The sequence below is a fragment of the Hyalella azteca genome, unplaced genomic scaffold (assembly GCF_000764305.2).
Source record: "Hyalella azteca isolate HAZT.00-mixed unplaced genomic scaffold, Hazt_2.0.2 contig14059, whole genome shotgun sequence".
Lineage (NCBI taxonomy): Eukaryota > Metazoa > Arthropoda > Malacostraca > Amphipoda > Hyalellidae > Hyalella > Hyalella azteca.
The window spans coordinates 49,751-67,618 of record NW_025943958.1 but is presented as its reverse complement, the minus strand read 5'-3'; the positions used below and the strand labels follow the sequence as shown (position 1 = coordinate 67,618).

Below are 17,868 nucleotides of genomic sequence, written 5' to 3'. Positions count from 1 at the left end.
AATTTGTGTTAGTTCTTCACGAGGATTGATACGGAATTTATTTCAATCAATTTTCATTACTAATTCAAAATTTGTGATAAAAGTTTACTCGTGTAGAATTTTGAATGTAATCCAAAATGTTGCTGAAATTTCAGTTTCGCTATAAATGTGATATAAAATACGATTTTTTTGCACAAGATTAATTTTCTTAAATGTTTTGCGAATACTAATAATTATTTGGAACCTATCTGGTGATTTGTTATAAGGCCGAAACTTATGAACCAAGTTATCAACTTATATAATTAAGGTGATTGATATTCGATCGCTATTACAATACCAAGCGAACGTCATTGTTTGGTCGACGCCGGATGCTATAAACTGTTGGATGCTATAACAGTTGGAGAGAAACAATACAGGCATCAGAACGTTGTTGGTCTCTCTTGTGCTAGTGTAGTGCATCTAACGAATATCAACTGTATTTATAGATTGTTATAATTATTATTTTTAGTGGCTTTCGGGTTTAGCATGACAAAAGAAACACTTATTCAAAGCGTTATAGTTGTAAATGACGTCAAAGCTTCTTCACAAAATATTCATTTTCGTGAGGTCATGTACTTTTCACGGGTAAAACCCACGAATAAATGGTCGGCTGCGAGTAGTTAGCATGACGCATGCTTTGCAATACCCTAGTGGTCATTAGATATATAGTAATTAATGCAAGCCCATGGCGTGGTGGATAGTCACGCTGGAACGTTATACACCCACGCAAGGAAGAGTCGCGTTACGTTAGCTACAGTAGGAGCCGTAACTCGATAACGTCGACCAGCTTCTTCTCTCCACCTAACCTGTAAACACGACGGTTTCGGTCTGCCAGATCGTATGACCAATCGCCAGTTCCTGACATATTCCTAGTGTTGCGACCGGTGCAGTGCATGGGAAATCTAAATGAAGTAAAGAAATTTTTTCGAGTACTTTAGTAGTAGTGTAAAAGTCGATGTGTAAACCTGTAAACATGAGGGTTTCGCTTAACCTGATCGTATTACTAATCGTTAGTTCCTGACATAGGTACTCTTAGTGTTGCGATCGGCGCATGGGAAACTCAACAATGTTAAATTTTTAAAATGTTCAATAACTTGGGTACTCAGAGTTTGTTGCTGTTCGATGGAACTATGTGAGTGAACAGGACGGTTACATTTGCCTGTGTTGCAGTGGTACCAGATGCATGGGCTTCGTGTATTGCTCCAGTTTTTAATTTACTGTAAAGGTTTTTCAACATATAGAGACATCGATGAACGTACGTCTCGAAGACACTTTTTATCAAATTTAGTGTATAATTGTATCAGGCTGATATTTTTACGTCCATTTACAACTATTTTGTAGCCAATTAGTGCTAAATATTGGTTTGGATTTGGCCCTTAGCTCAAAGGAAGGAATGAAAGCGTTGTCCATTGTTGGAGCTGGTGTCATACTATTGCAGTGTCGTCCATCTAGCATTACAATGCGACTATGTAAACGATATTATGTGTGTAAATGCAAAATAATGGTTCGTTTTACAGCAGCAGTTGCAATTTTTTCCACTTTGTTCAAGCAAATTATTGCATTGCACGTCGATCTGCCATCAACATATTTTGCCTGACAAGCGCCACGTTCCCTCAACACACTTTCGTGTTCTTTTTTTTTTTTTTTTTTTTTTTTTTTTTTTTTATTTTAAAGAAAATATATTGTTGTATACTAATAATTAATTCTTGTACGCTAATGGCTCGTGGTGCGGGGGCAGGCTGGTCGGTGATCGTGCTCGAGTGTTAGGTTGTATTTGGTTTATGAAGCCATAGCTCGTGTAGCATTGTTTGCAATGGTACTCTAACTGACAGCGCGTATTTGTCTGCCCTTGACACACGCGGCCTTGTCAACCCATCGTGAAACACCTGGGTGCTCGTAGCCAGGAAACTTCTAAATAATCGTAGCTTTATGTTCTGAAAATTACAGGAAAAATTACATGAATACTCCTAAAAATACCATGCTGATTGACTGAGTTCAGTCGACAGTTTTAAATGTCGAACTTATTACTTATGTTGTGGTTTTGAAGGTAAATTTTATGGGGGTCATCGCTCCCTACCACATTGATCACCGCGCGAACAATTATAACGTCATGTACATAGAAGCCCCCGATATATGAATTTTTCTTAGTTTCAATATTCAATCAATGTTTCAATTTTCAATTGTGCTTGTCGTACCATCAACAAGTGCTATTACATTTTATATAAATTTTATGCACTATTTTCTGTTTTATGGGAGAGAATTTAGTTCTTGATGCGATTTCGAACGACCGATAAATTTATAGCCTCTCCCATAGAATAATAAACATTTATGCTATTCTCGGTACACTCTTAGAAAAATTACCGTTAACGGTATTACCGGCGTTTCAGTGGCCGGTCGGCACGTGAAAAGAAACACCGTGTCGCCGTTTTTATTCCAATTTGACACTAGAAATCCAAAATATATCTGATAAAACCGGCGAAACGGTTTTTTTTTTTTTCACGGGGCGACCGGCCACTATATAGAACGCCAGTGGGACCGTTTTTTCTAACAGTGTATATGTGTTGCAAGACATATGATCTATGGTAGGTGTGATACCAGAGTCCCCGCGATACCTTCAGCTTAGGCTTGTTGTCGATGCTTATATTGATGAGACTGTCACTTGAATCGCCGCCCTCTGCTCCCTTTATGATCTTCGAGTATTTTCTTTGCATTGCAGCTCTCGAGAAAAACTAGTTGTGTTTCTTATAACTTCGTCTGATGTAATGGCAATAGTATTTCAGCGCACGCATTTAGCTTATAACATTAATGGCATCGTTGGATTCAAGATAACATATTAATTTTCCGCCAATAGTCGATGAATTTATTATTGAAATCGATAGTATACAGAGTTGTAACGATCGTAGTCGTTCGATTTAGTGATCGATTTTTACACACCACACATTATTATTATAATTAATATTGTTTAAATAAAATAAATCTATTTAGGCAGTATACCTATTTTGTAGAAATCATTTAAGTTGAACTTAATCCAACGAAGTGACGGTGACAAATTTCCCCTTAGATGTGGAAGAATTCTACGTGTTTTTGTCATCAAAATTGAGCATGAAGAAGCATTTTTGTTTAAATCATCACATTTAATCACTGATTTCATGCCTACAAAAATTTTATATCCCATTTCCACCTCCTAATTTTTGCTTGAACTGAACTTTAAAATTCACCGAACCTTTAAAAATGCCTCTAAAGCTTCATAGCTCATGGCCATTATTGAAGGCCTGACGTCGCATTGTGCTATACGACGCAGTTGTCCGTGTTTGCAAGTGGGCGATATATAATGTACAGTTCAGTTATAGTTATAGTTCATAGGGCGATATATATAGTTATAGTTCAGGGCGGTATAATCTATAATAGTTCAATCTATTAAATCCATGCCTACACGCGACTGTCCTCATCACTCAAAGATATAAGAGGGACTTTGTCCAAATAGCGATGTGCACTCATTGTTCTCGTGTGGGTCATCCTTTATACCTAATTATAATCGACGTATACGGGTGTATCAGTATTACGCTCAGGAAGTATGTCACCAGTTGGACAATATTACAGATTGATTTTACTGTGTACACAGCTAGTCCTAGCTGCTGGTCAAGGAAGCTTCTATTTTTTTATGTAAATGTGACTGCTTTAATTTCAGCGACATATTGTAGGCCAATTGCAATGTTATGTTTTTGGCTACTTGTTTTGATCAACACAATTGTCAAAATTGCGGCAAATCGCAATTGAGTTTCTAGACGGTCTATAAAGATCTGTTGATGTTACAGAATTTCAAAGATCAGTGGTATTATTTAGATTTATACGAGACTTTAAGGCGATGTTTTCCCTGTGAAATTTCCTGTTGGTTTCAATAAAATATTATTTAATGTTGTTATAATTGATCGTGCACCGAATCATATTTATTTATCTATTATATTCTATTTATCAATTAGGTATAATCATTTTTGAAGCACAAGGACCATTTAGCTAGCAACGCATTAGCCGGTATCGCACTTTAATAGATTCTGAAAACTGATCCTGTCGTCCGAAGGTCGCCAGGTTTAGCCAAACAAGTCTTGTCCTGCAGAACAGGTGCGTGTAAGTCCACTTAATCTTTTATCTCCACCTGACACATTAAATCCATGAATGAGACTGTATTTATTGAGTACTTCGAAGCGGACGCTTTTTGTCTAAGCCAATCCCTGCTACGCAACTGCCATACAAAATGATTCAAGGTTCAGTACTTTATTGACTCGACGCGTTGTTCTGAACCAACGAACGTAATTCACAAGAGTTCTCTTATCGTATATGGACTTGGTCAATCTTTGAAGTCTGTGCTTTGAAAAGAAGTTGCGCATGTGCTGTGTACACTCAAAGAAATGAAAGACTTGTTGTCCTAATAGCGATGCGGAGATGGCTTGTTCCTGGGTCATTCTGACTCAGTTTGGCCCGACAAAAGAACGAATTAGTGGTCCGTTGTTGTCGCTTGATGTGAATAAGAAAATGGTTCAGTTTTTAGACAATTTCCGTTTGATGTGGGTAAGAAAATGCATGGCTGGTTTTTGAACAATATGATCCATACATTTTCTGAGTGCTGCTTGAGTCTTGATGCAGAGAGTTTGTTTTATTTGTTGTGTTGTGTTATGAGGCGGCCTTGATAGCAAGTACTGCATGTTGCGTAGACTATAAGTGCTTGAGTAAACTTTACCTTCACTTTATGCAAACTCTTATCTTACCAAGGCCTGCCTATATATAGGATACTATACATGCATCTCATTCTACAATTTGTGTAGAACTAAACGCAACACTTGCTCTTCTCTGATAATAATTCGTTCTTATTTACACTTTAACATTTATTTATTTTAGTTTATTCTACTTGTGTGTAACAAAACGCCGTAATTGCTTTTATGTTATAATAATTTGTTCATATTCTCGCTTTAATATTAATTTGATTTAGGTTATTCAACTTGTGCATAACGAAACGCAACACTTGCACTTCTGTTATTATGATTCGTTCATTTTCCCTCTTCAATATTCATATAAATTGGTTTATTCATGAAAGATATGCTGTCGATGTAACTTCTCGCCAACTGAAATGAGGTATATTCATACTTGATATTAATTTGACATTAACTCTAAAAGAAGTGAAGAGCAGAAGGTTCGTTAATGAGATTCTCTGCCACGTTGCTCTTCATTATGAATGGTATCATGTTATGGAATGTGAGTGATGCGGTAAAAGCATTTATTATATTTAATAAGTTTGAAATTTAGTATTGAAACCGTCTATCGTATTTATTATTGTGCATAATTTCAGTAATCGTACACTGTTAGAAAAAAACTTACACTGTTAAAAAAAACGGTGAAAAAACGATCCCACTGGCGTTCTGGTGGCCGGTCGCCCCGTGAAAATAAACTGTTTCGCCGTTTTTATCAGATGTTTTATAGATTTCTAGTGTTAAATTAGAATAAAAACGGCGACACGTTTTTTCTTTTCACGTGCCGACCAGCCACTGCAACGCTGGTAATACCGTTAACGGTAATTTTTATAACAGTGTAATTCCCACGTAGCGTCCCTGGAGCCTTGACGATGTTTGCAATATCGCCTGCCCCCGCGTGAGTGACGCGATAACATAATTAATTATATGGAATAAGTTTTAAATTGAGTATTAAAAGCGTCTATCGCATTTATTATCGTATTATTGTGCATAATTTCAGTTAACGTCAAAACGTAATTCCCACGTATGCGTCCATGGAGCCTTGACGATGTTTGCAATATAGCCTGCCCACGCGTGGGTTACCCGCCTACGTGCGAGCTGCCCACGCGCTCTTAACTTTCTACCGTGTGCCCTCGTCTCGATTATTCGCCCACGTGGCCCACTTTTTTCATACCCATTTTTTACCTGCCCACTTATCCTTCCAGGGCCTATACTTTCAAAAAAAGTTAAGAGATCGTAAGTTCATCAGCCAATCATTGACGGCCTTTCAAGCAAAATCCACCAATCATAGACAAGAAAATAGAGTGTAAGTATACTTACGTTCACTTAGCGAGTTTTGAAAGTATGGCCCCAGATGTACAGTCAAGAGCAGTGATAGGTCACAGCTTGGTTGGTCACAGACTTTGCGTTTACATACATGTCCCCCCAGTGTTTATTTTATTGTTCATTATAATATGATTAGAGTATGAAGCGATGACGCATAATTTGTTGATTGTGTCAATGCCGACCAGGATCCAAAAATATTGAGGCACATTTACTCTTCTTTGTGCTTATATAGGCACTAGTTATGCATGAATTCAATGCTGCACAAGGTTGTTTTTTATGTACATGGTCGGCACTTGAACGATTTCATAACGTGAATACCTGAATAACATTAATGTTCTGACCGTATTTCATTAGCCCGACAATGAAACTTGAACAAGCATTGTTCAACATTCTTTAGAAAATCAGATTACGTTTCGTAGTACGTACGCCGCTACGAGGAATATTTCCCTTTCCTTTATCATTATACGAGATAACCACCGAGGATACGTTTAAATTCCCGTGTCTCAATGTTTGCAGTTTAGGTTCGTTTTCGTTGATGATTGATCAACAAACATCAATATCAAATAAGTCTAGAGGACATGATTATTGGCTTTTCCTTTTGATATGTATGGACTGTGTTCTGTATCGCGGTAAATGCAGGGTCGCTCGTCAATGCCACTCGATCAAGCCGTTCGTTACACGCATGTTTATTGTAGTAATAAAATGAAGAATAGCATAACAGTTACTCGAATCAAGTTGATTTGTAAGTTCTGGGATAATTTTATCTTTAATAAGCTCGTGACGGAGCTTTTTCAATATAAATTTAGTTTTAACTTTATGAAGTATTATATATGAGTTGTAACATAGCCACCAGCCCTCGGATGCTGCTCCGAGATTTCTGTAGATAAATTGAAATGTATAACAAACAAATTATTCTTTCTAGTTATTGTTTATCATTACTTTTTATTTATAGGCTTAATGTTGTAATTGTTTCTCCCACAGAGATCGGCAAAGTGCGCGGCAATCTGTTTCAAATCAATGGCGGGGTTAAAGAACCACTCAATCTACCGGAACCATCAGGAGAGACAGTCTCCTTGTCGGAAAAAGTCTATGTTCCTGTCAAAGAACATCCAGATGTGAGTACCCTCTATATATAATTAATGCCATCAATGGCACTTTAGTCGCCACTCAATATATACCTACTGCACTTAACTCGCCGCTCGTCAATAAAAGCGGACAATAAAAGTCACTGCGTTTTGCAGGGTTCGATAACCACGTAAAATAAGTACGAAGCTCTTTCGATCTCGCTCGAAATTTGCAGTTCAGTTTTGTTTATAACCAATATAGTTTCTATTGAAGACCGGTGACATAAGTGCTGTAATGTTACTTGATTTATGAGCACGAGACATTCGGTGACGTTGTGATGTACAATGTTATTAGAAATTAATTATTTGCGTAATATTTTCATCTCTTATCTCGTTCGCTTCCTCGTACGTATTTTGCTCATTGTATGCATTTTCATTCTTACCAACATATCAGAACTTCAGTGTAACTCATACTTACTGTACTCCAGCTTAAGTGCTTAACTGAGCTTGAGCGCGTAAAAAATTCGGACGAAAATATATAAGAAACTTGATACATTTCTTAGTAAAATTTAATTTATTTTCAAGTGTGAAAATACACCTCACGATTTAGCACATTTTATCTTAGAAGGAGATTCGCAGTGCGGATCACATTTGCAACGTGCACCTAACAAGGCGATATCGCGCCGACGCGCTGCGACCAGATATGGCTGGATCTCAGCTTGGGCGTGTGTTTTCTTCTCCTTAATGGCTTTAATGTTCGCGCCAAACTCGCTAAACTTGTTTTCTTTGAGTCATCACATCGAATCCTGTCGCGCCAATCAATGAAGGCACTTAGGAGTATTAAATAGTTAGTTAGTTGCGCTCTAGGCACTTAGGAGTATTAAATAGTTATCATTCTGACTCGGTTGTCGGTGTTTTATCGGTGAATATGAATCTATTTTCCGTATCAACTTTCAAATTGAAGAAATTTTCTTATAATTAATTTCATCATTCATAATACGTTTCTACAACGTTAAAGTCGTGCGGGCAAACTTGCAACCTGTTTTGAATGCACAATCGATATTTAGCTAGCTAACACCCTGTATTATTTACCAGGCGTTCATGACGTTCTATACAAACATGACACAATTGAGTAGACTGTATTCATGAGTCAAACAGTTCTAATTTCCTGTCGCGGATATATTAATGTATTATGAGTCACTTGTGCGCTGTACTCCTCATAATGACTGATGCATGAATGCTGAAGTAATGTACTGAATACTACTGCTGTACTGCAGTATTCAGTACTGAACTTTATTTTCAGTACAGTACCGAAAGTACAGTCTGAATTACTATACTGAAATACGGTAATAAAGTACAATATTAATGTATTTAGTATTTACAGTATTAAAGTCAAGAACCTTAGTACATTACTTAAGTCGGAAATTAAGCACGTACAGTACTAAAGTCAAGTATACCTTAGTACATTACTGAAGAGCTGTACTTAAGTCGGACATTATTCACAGTACTAAAGTACATTACTGAAGAGCTGTACTTAGTAAGTCGGACATTATGCACAGTACTCAAGTACATTACTGAAGAGCTGTACTTAGTAAGTCGGACATTATGCACAGTACTCAAGTACGTTACTGAAGAGCTGTACTCGGACATTATGCACAGTACTGAAGTACATTACAGAAGTAGAGGCTACATCCTGTGCTGCCTTCCTCTAAATGCTTCGTCTCGTCATACTCCTTCGAAGCCCCGCCACACTCAGACTAAAATAATGGGTCAAATTGTCCAAAAAGTGAGATACTTTCTGCACGTAGCACTGATACGTCCATGTGCCGAGCCAAATTGGTTTACGATCGCCCACACAAGGGAAAAAGTGTATCATTTTTTGGACAAAGTCTCGTTCATTTCTCTGAGAAATGAACACATTGCCGTGTTCATTTCTAATATATAATTCATGTATATATACTATATGCATATATAGTACATATGTTACAAAATGTATGTATTATATGCATATGTAGTACATTTGTTACAAAAAGTAATTACACTGCAAATATTCTGCTCAAATTTTGACCAAGTATTTTTTTAATTAATAGTTATTTATTTATGTAGAGTAAATTGTCGTAAATTTGTATGTCATCCACATTGAAAATAGAAAAATATTATTAATTGATTATTTATTGATTTATTGAATGGATATTGAAATGCAAATAAAAGCGAACACTCACCATTCACAAATCCTAGCATTACCAAATGCGAATGTTCGAGCTGTAATACAAAAATTTCTTTACCCTTGTTTCACAATATACAAAGAAATGTTCAAGTAAAAAACGGAGCTGCGCTAAGAAAGATTCTCTACATCATCAATCTCTTGTCATGTTTAAAAGCCGTGTCATGTCATATGAGATGAGTGATGTTTAGTCAACTCTTCTTTTGCTAGTTCCAAACTATATATATGTTACTCCATACTCCATATATATATGTTACTCCATATATATATATACTCCATGTATATATGTTACTCCAAAGTATATATATGTTACTCGAGAGTATTTTGTGGAAAATATCTGAACTGTGGAGAATGCGGTTATTTGTTTGTAATCTAAAATTGCTCAATAAGTGTGAAATTTTCTTACAATACATAACATTTTGTCATTCATACTAAATGTATTAAGATGAGGGTTGTCTTCCTACATGGCGTTGGATTTCCTTTCTATTTTTTCGCGATTATGTCTTGAAATTTACCTGCAACGTTAACGCGAAGCACTGCAATGTTGAATAATCAAACCTTCTATTTGTTCAATCCGATTTTGCACGAGTTCACAATTCAAAGTGAGGAAAATGAGTCGGCACAGCCTGGGTAAAAATGATTTCTGTTTTTATAGGAAGGAAGGAAAATTCGTTATTACAGCATGTTTAAAATGATACGTACTGTCTTCATTGGAAGAGAGAAAAATGCTTCTGTACAGCCTGGGTAAAAATGATTACTGTCTTTATTGGAAGTGAGGAAAGTGCTTCGATACAGCCTGTGTAAAAATTATTACTGTCTTTATTGGAAGTGAGAAAAATGCTTCGGTACAGCCCTGGTAAAAATGTTGTCTTTCTTATCTCCGGCAAACGAGCGACCGTGGATGACACTTTGAGCTCCAACGTAGGACGAGTGTCGCCCGTACAAGGCTCGTGACAGACACGCACGCAACACCTGGGCAACAGACCTTTTTTATTTTCCTTCAATCATTCTTACTCGTGGCGCGTTTCTTGAACTTTAACATATAACTAATTTCATCGTTTGATAACGTGCCATTCAAGGAACGCTGTAGAGGTATGCATAATATCTTTCAAATATTTTATGCATATTCGAATTTAGAAATCATGCAAGATGTCTAATTCGCCAAATTGATAAAAATAGCTGGCAAATTCTCAATGAGAATTACTCTCTTGTCAACAAAGCCTGCATTAAAGAACAACTTCTGCCAGACTATGCCAATGCACCCGCATATCATCTACTAAACGCCTATTATTCGTATAAACCTTAAGAAGAATATAACCTGAATGTTATGAGTAATAATATCACTCGTTTGCTTGAATCGCAAATTCACTAAAAACTTAATAGCAAAGAAAACATCACAAAATTTCATAGTATCTTTAAAGAAAACGTTTCGGAGTCCAGCTCCATCGTCAGTTCGAAAATTCTAGAACACAGATAAATCAGTGATTAGTACAGTCAAGATACTATGAAATTTTGTGGTGTTTTCTTTGCTATTAAGTTTTAACTGAATGTTATGTACGTAGCCTTGCTTTAAATCATTGAAGGCCAGGAAATAATGCAATGGCCTCTGTGGTGATTGATAATGCTTTAATATATAATTAAAGCATTATTTATTATATAATCTTTAATGCTCTTTTTACCTGCGTTGGCTGATTTAAATTTTGCGCATTTTTTCACGTATCAGTTTTTGGTTCTAAAAATGATTTGTTCGAAATTTCGCTTCACATCTATTATCGAACAGTAATAATTGGCATTTTTGGAACATTTAGTTGCACAGCATAGTAACAGTTTGGCCACATTATTTCATTCTGATGAACAATTTTCATTTAGCGAATTGCGTACAAGTCATTCGTCAAAGCTTGCAATAGCATTTCTGGACGCCGATCAGATATTTACAACATCCGTTCAAAAATGAGCACACTTAGAGTAACTATCGTATACCTTATATGTAATTATTGAACAAAAGAGCTTTCTTCTTCATGACACCTACACACAATTCCAGTTTCACGGTGTGTTGGAAACGAGCGATCAACAACCTGCGTGGGAGTGTTCGCGCAGTTGTGTTCTTTATAGGTTAAGGCGCGGTCGTTTACAGTACTCGGTATTCCAGCATACAGTAACTGTATATTTACATCCAGCTGCTTCTTTTAATTGTATATTAACATCTAGTTGCCTATCTCCGTCTTATTGTGATCATGGGTTCGTATGAGACACCACCCAAGCTTTAATCTTGCGTCGCCTACCCGCAGAATTTTCGCAGCTTGATATGGCTCGAACCTGCGAGTCTGTTCCAATCTCGGTGAACATCCAAACTCGAACAATGCGAGTGGGTACTACCCACTTGTGCTCACGTAACAGGGCGTGTGCTCACGTACCTTGATAAGGTGACTCGTGCCCGCGTCCCGAGCGTCATGAGCCCACGTACTCTGATGGAGCGTCCGTCTCATGCCCACGTACCCTGATGGAGCGTCCGTCTCATGCCCACGTACTCTGATGGAGCGTCCGTCTCAAGCCCATGTACCCTGATGGAGCGTCCGTCTCATGCCCACGTACCCTGATGAAGCGTCCGTCTCATGCCCACGTACCCTGATGGAGCGTCCGTCTCATGCCCACGTACCCTGATGAAGCGTCCGTCTCATGCCCACGTACCCTGATGGAGCGTCCGTCTCATGCCCACGTACTCTGATAAGGTGACTCGTGCCCACGTCCCGAGCGTCTCGTAAAGCTCCGTCCTGATGCTCTTCCTGGACCATCTTATCGCCAGACTCTTGCTCTATACTGGACCTGCCACACTATGTCTTTCATTTCCATTCAAATCGGTGACGTATAGGCAGATTAAGGCTTTCCGTAACGCTGTTTCTATATATTCAGTTTGGGTCCTGATTCTACTCTTCTTTTCTCGCGGTTGGATTTTTTCGACCGAGTGGTATTTTTATCGGTCGCAAAGTATTAGTTTGCTTGCTTTAAGCTAGTCAATGGAATGCTAGAGATTTGCTTCGATGATTATAACTTGATTTATTTATGACTTCTTATTTTGAATAATTGATGCCTAAAGTTACTTGGACTGGTTTAACGCTGATTCTGTTATTGTTATCATAAAGATCTCTCATGAGTGGATCTATAAACTCGTGGTACGTTTTAATATCCTTGACTAATATTTGTGGTTCCTGTTAACCTGGGGCCATACTTTCAAAACACGCTAAGTGAACGTAAGTACTTACGCTCTATTTTCTTGTCTATGATTGGTGGATTTTGCTTGAAAGGCCGTCAATGATTGGCTGATGAACTTACGATCTCTTAACTTTTTTTGAAAGTATAGGCCCTGCATCGCAAGCAGCACTGAGAGGTCCACTTCGTTAATTGGCCTCCGCAGATCCCGCTTATCTGATGGACTGTCAGAGTTGGTCGGTATTGGCGCTGCCGCCTCTAGCTGATGACTTGTTACTGCAACTTAATATTCATCGCCTTATTGCATATGCTGCGCTGTGTCATATACAGGCTATATCATATATAATATGTATCGGTATTATCTTCAATATTATAACATAATATAATTTATAATGTAATTTGACAATAATATAATTTGACAATGTATATTAATAAATACATTTTACTTTATAATATACATAATGTACAGTGTTTATTGTTCCTAATTAACGAGAGCTCGTTTGCGTCGTTAGCGTTCGCTTGTTTATGCAACGTGTGGAGGCGTTTCTCAACTTGATCGTTTCCTATTGCTTCTTGCGATCATATTTTATTTTGGAGTTGTGTTTCTTCGAGTATAGGAAAGTTATTTTTTTACTTCCAGTTTCCGTATTATGACGATTTCGAGGTCATGAACGATATTTAGCTGTTTTTTACTGAAATTTATTATTACTGCCTCGCCTAAAAAATTTTGCTTACGACTTGCAGCTATAATACCCGTAGCCAATCATCACCTAAGCCCAGTTTCCTTCCGTAAAATCCTAACCGTACTTGCATTTATTTCATTAATTTTAATGCATTGATAGATATCAGAACTAAAACTACATATTAGATGTTGGATTAGTGGCACAACATTCCTACATACACATTAGTGTATGTAGGATTAGTGGCACAACTCAATATATATCTCACTTGATACTCGACTGGTAAAAATGTTGGGAACCACTGCCCTAGTGTCCCTAGAACCACTCTAAATTTCCTCGTGCCGGGTTCGTATTTATAAAATCTTTACCTCGGTACTCGAAGTATGCTCGCGTACTGCGATACAATCGCGCCTTTTGTTGCACTCCCGCACGAAACGCAAATTCTGATGGATGCATGGAGTGTTTTTCTCCCATGCATCTATGTATATCGTGTCTGCGACATTGCTGCGCTGTTCTCTATGTGTGGCTCAGAGAATAAAAAATTCACAGCCTTGGTCGAACTTTCTGAAGCTCTTGGAATTATCAGTTCGCCGATCTGTACAAGGTTTACTGGCTCTTTGAGAGGCGGCGCCATTGCCTCTGTGTACGAAATAGCTTTGCATTTTCAATTTGTACGGAATGTTTACCTAGTGCTTCTTCCTTTTATTAAATCGCTTGCTCGGCAAATCCAAAATTTGATGCTCTGAAAATTGATAGTGGCAAGTGGTTTTACTTTCGATAGTGTTCAGATTTGCTTTTTAAATTGTTATTTGGAACTTTCCTTTTGAATGCCGACTTACATCTATCAGCTTTCCTTCAATACACTCGCTAATACGCTCCTAATTGAAGTACCTCTCGTACAAGAAAGTCTTGGCACGCGCTGTGAAGCTATTTTCTGTACCCATCGGACTGCGTCGATTGTGTCTTTATCAGAAAGCTCTTCTTTAGTTCCTTTTTCGTGTGCCACCGCAACGTTTGAAAATCTACGACCACACTTAAAGTTAGCTCGCTTTTCTTGCTCCCAGCCAAACTAAACACCCAAGCTCAGAATAACTTGCCTTGCTTCAGTCGAGTTTTAGTTGCGCGCGTCCGTTTCGTTGGCTTGAAGTAACTCAGCCAAATCTTTAGTAGACCCAAGTTATAGCGACAGTTGAGTTCGAGCGTTGTCAATTTTGCGTTTTTTTGTGGTACGTGCGCAGAATTTTACTGTTTCTGTGTTGAATTTATGGTTCCCTGCGAAGAATTTAGGAGTATTAGAATGAATTTTTTCTTTTGCAGGTCACAAGATTTAGTCCATATAGCAAATTTTAGTCCATGTAGCATAAGCCGTGAAGGCTTATGAACCATAGTTGAGAGCGAGCGAACTGAGGTCAGCACAAAACGTAAGATGGCTGCACTCAGAAAAATGAGCGAGTAACACTGTCAACATTGTGACACACTTTCTGCACGCAGCACTTATACGTACTTCCAACCCCTGGGTCAGAGTGCCCCACACAAAGGCGAGAAGTGCATCGCTTTTTAGACAAAGTCTTACTCATTTCTGTGAGTAAGACGCACAAGGGATGCCCACCCTTTGCTCGCGTGTTCGGTTGACCCCGAGTCAGCGGAATATAATCTCGACTATCCAAAGAGTCCAGGACAAACACGACCTAGTGATCTAACGTACACTTTAGAGTCACGCACATCTTAGGGATCTGGAACTGGCATTCTTTGGGCACGGATAGTGCCAGTCTAACTTTTAGTCTCGTATTTCATCTTATCCCTCTTCCTTTATTTATGCATTTTATCTTAACCCTCTTCCTTTATTTATGTATTTTATCTTATTCCACTTTATTTATTTCTCCAGATTTTTTTTTATTTCGATCTGTGTGTACTGTAGATCAATTGAAGCACGAAACTTGCATAAATAAGTGATTACTCGCTCATAATCTTCATTATTAACTTATTCATAACCGACCATATATCTTGAGCTACGAATGCGTTGCAAATGTTTGCATGGTGTCCATTGTGAGTGCGCTAAGTCGGTACAATGAGTCTATAGTGAATTATAAATTTCTAGTGAATAATTATACGCGTCTTGGCAGTGCTTGAAGAGATAACCTCATGCCTAATAAGTCTTGTGGTCAGATGCGGAGAAAGTGCTCAGCCTTACACAGACACGTGTCCTTGTTTTATGCAGTTATACGACGCCATTTATTCTGGATTTAAGGTACTGTTATTTACGGGGCTGGCTCTTGCATGTTTTATTAGCTAAGATTTAATCAGATGCCCTTAATTTGAATAAATTTGCGTCTTGAATGTGACAAAAAGAACACATGCTTACGGCTTGCACATCTGCGCGATGTCTCTTACTTTATTGAGATTTTTTTACTCGTGTTAAATTGTAATCAAAACCATCCATAATGCAAAGTATATTTAATAATGCTTATTAGTTTTGACCACTGCGGGAATTAAGTAAAAGTTTTCAATTGTACATTGAAGCATACCGTACGCATTGTTATCGGTCAATAGAGATTTATTACGATATGTGTTCTATAATTATGATTTAATTCCACAGTCAATATAAATATCAATTCCAACGCTTTATTCTCTTAAATTCTCTTTCTTCGTGAAGCTTTCACTGAGATGTGTTTTGGATAATAATCGTCTTGCTTCGCATTTTCTTTTCGGTAAGCTCCTAATAAATAATTATCCTTTATATTTTTAATGTTTATTTCACGGAAATGATGTACCTACTTTCGTCTCAAATTGTGAATGTCCTGAGATTTAATGTTTGGTTCTGCGCTAACTGTGTTCGTTATCTTCTGGTGGCCGTTTTCTTCAAATTTCTAGTTGCTTAAATCTGATGAGCCGACGATATGTGCGATTCCTCATTTCATGCTGCGGAAAAATCATTCAACATAAGAATAATTTTCCCAGAATGTCAGAATTTCTTCAGACGAGCCAAGCGTGGTGATCGAAACCGTCGATAAGGTGGAAGTGTCGCCGTTTGCTGTCGCTTGTTTGACAATTCGAACATGCATGTCTCAAATATCGCTTCTGACTGACATTTGGTGGGCTCATGTAACATGATGTATATTTTATGAATTAAATTGTATTGTTTTAATTTTGCGCCGTTCTTGCATTCGATTTTTACTTCATGTCTACTTCGCTGAATCAATTTTGAAATTTATTTTCTGAGTGAACATTTTTTCTCATATTTTGGAGACTGAACAAGGTGCCAACATGATTATGTTTGAATGATCTCTAATATTGTAATCCAGCCTGAATGCGAAAAGCTCATTTGCGTGTGCATCTAAATGTGTACGTAGGTCTGTGCATGTGACTGTACAATATCCAACTTATATCCAATCATATCCTAATAGTCCAATATCTTACTATCCTCTGATCTTGGCTCCGGAACTGAACACAATAGCCCAACACAAATCTTCATCGCGAGGGTCAACCTTGGCTTCTCGATTGTGCATTGTTAAGACAGACCATCCTTCCCTCAGGCTCAGTCGACTCCACCATGTTTTTCCTAAAGATTTTTCTCAGTATAAGTAAGTACTCCACCCAGATCAGCGTGTGCCGTCCATGCCACTCCACCCTTCTTCGGTGAACCCACTTCCACGCGCACTTATTTCACCAACGCCCATATAATGTGCTGGTCAAACGGTCAATTGCACCCATGTAACATATCCAAGTTATTTCTCAGCGACCCTCCCTCAATTCTGGCTATTTCGTTGTGCAATCTAGAAAAATTGAGATGTAAAAATAAAAGAATAAGATATGGAAAAAATTATGGTGTGCGTTTTCGATAGGTTTTGGTAAATAATCATAATCGGTTCAAGGACATGCTTATGCATCAATTAATGATGCGAAGTCGAAAATAATGCAGTGTAGTGATAATTATTAGTACGTATTATCATTTTTTATAATAAATAATACCGATTATTGTTAAAAATGTTTGTTTTCTCGTCTAATTCGACATGCTGTGCATACTATTATGGTTTAACAGTGTTGAAAAATTGTCTCAGTGTCTGAATTGAAATATCCTGTTTACAAAGTGTCTTATTTCGTTGTAAAGATAATTCGCTGTCAAATGGATCTTTTTTCTATTTTCAATAGTAAAGGCTAATGAAGCCTTCACTTTTAATATTTCAAGTAATTTTTTTCTATTTTCAATAGTGATAATGTTAAAACACACGTTCGTTATTCCAAAAACGAATACAATTTAAATTTAAAATTTTTACTATGAATGTCTTCTAAAGCCACATAGTGTATTTTGTAGGTGCATGCGCAGTTTGCCGTGCATGTTTAATGGTTCATATTTACCACGACATCACAGTTGAAGAAGATTGCTCGATCTGGCCGTTCAGCCCTCCATAAATTCACTGGATCGCCCAGACGTCGAAGATTATTTTCGTACAGAAACAGCTAGGCCGGAAATACTAATGATTAGTGTTATATTGTACTAATTACAATCGTTGAAAATAATCTTGTCTTGTTTGGATTGTCTTTAAATTGTATTGATTTCTTTGATGTTAATTTGAGAAACATTTAAAAAGGATTTATCGTCTGAGTTA

General features: G+C 37.5%; 1 protein-coding gene across 1 annotated transcript in view; it reads left to right on the top strand.

Annotated features, from left to right (window-relative positions):
• LOC108672326 (protein held out wings) overlaps positions 1-17,868 on the top strand; it is a 112,628-nt gene that overhangs the window by 61,202 nt on the left and 33,558 nt on the right. Inside the window, exon 2 of the mRNA XM_018159968.2 lies at positions 7,068-7,201. Coding sequence (XP_018015457.1) covers positions 7,068-7,201 — 134 coding nt within the window. The remainder of the gene's footprint in view (positions 1-7,067; positions 7,202-17,868) is intronic.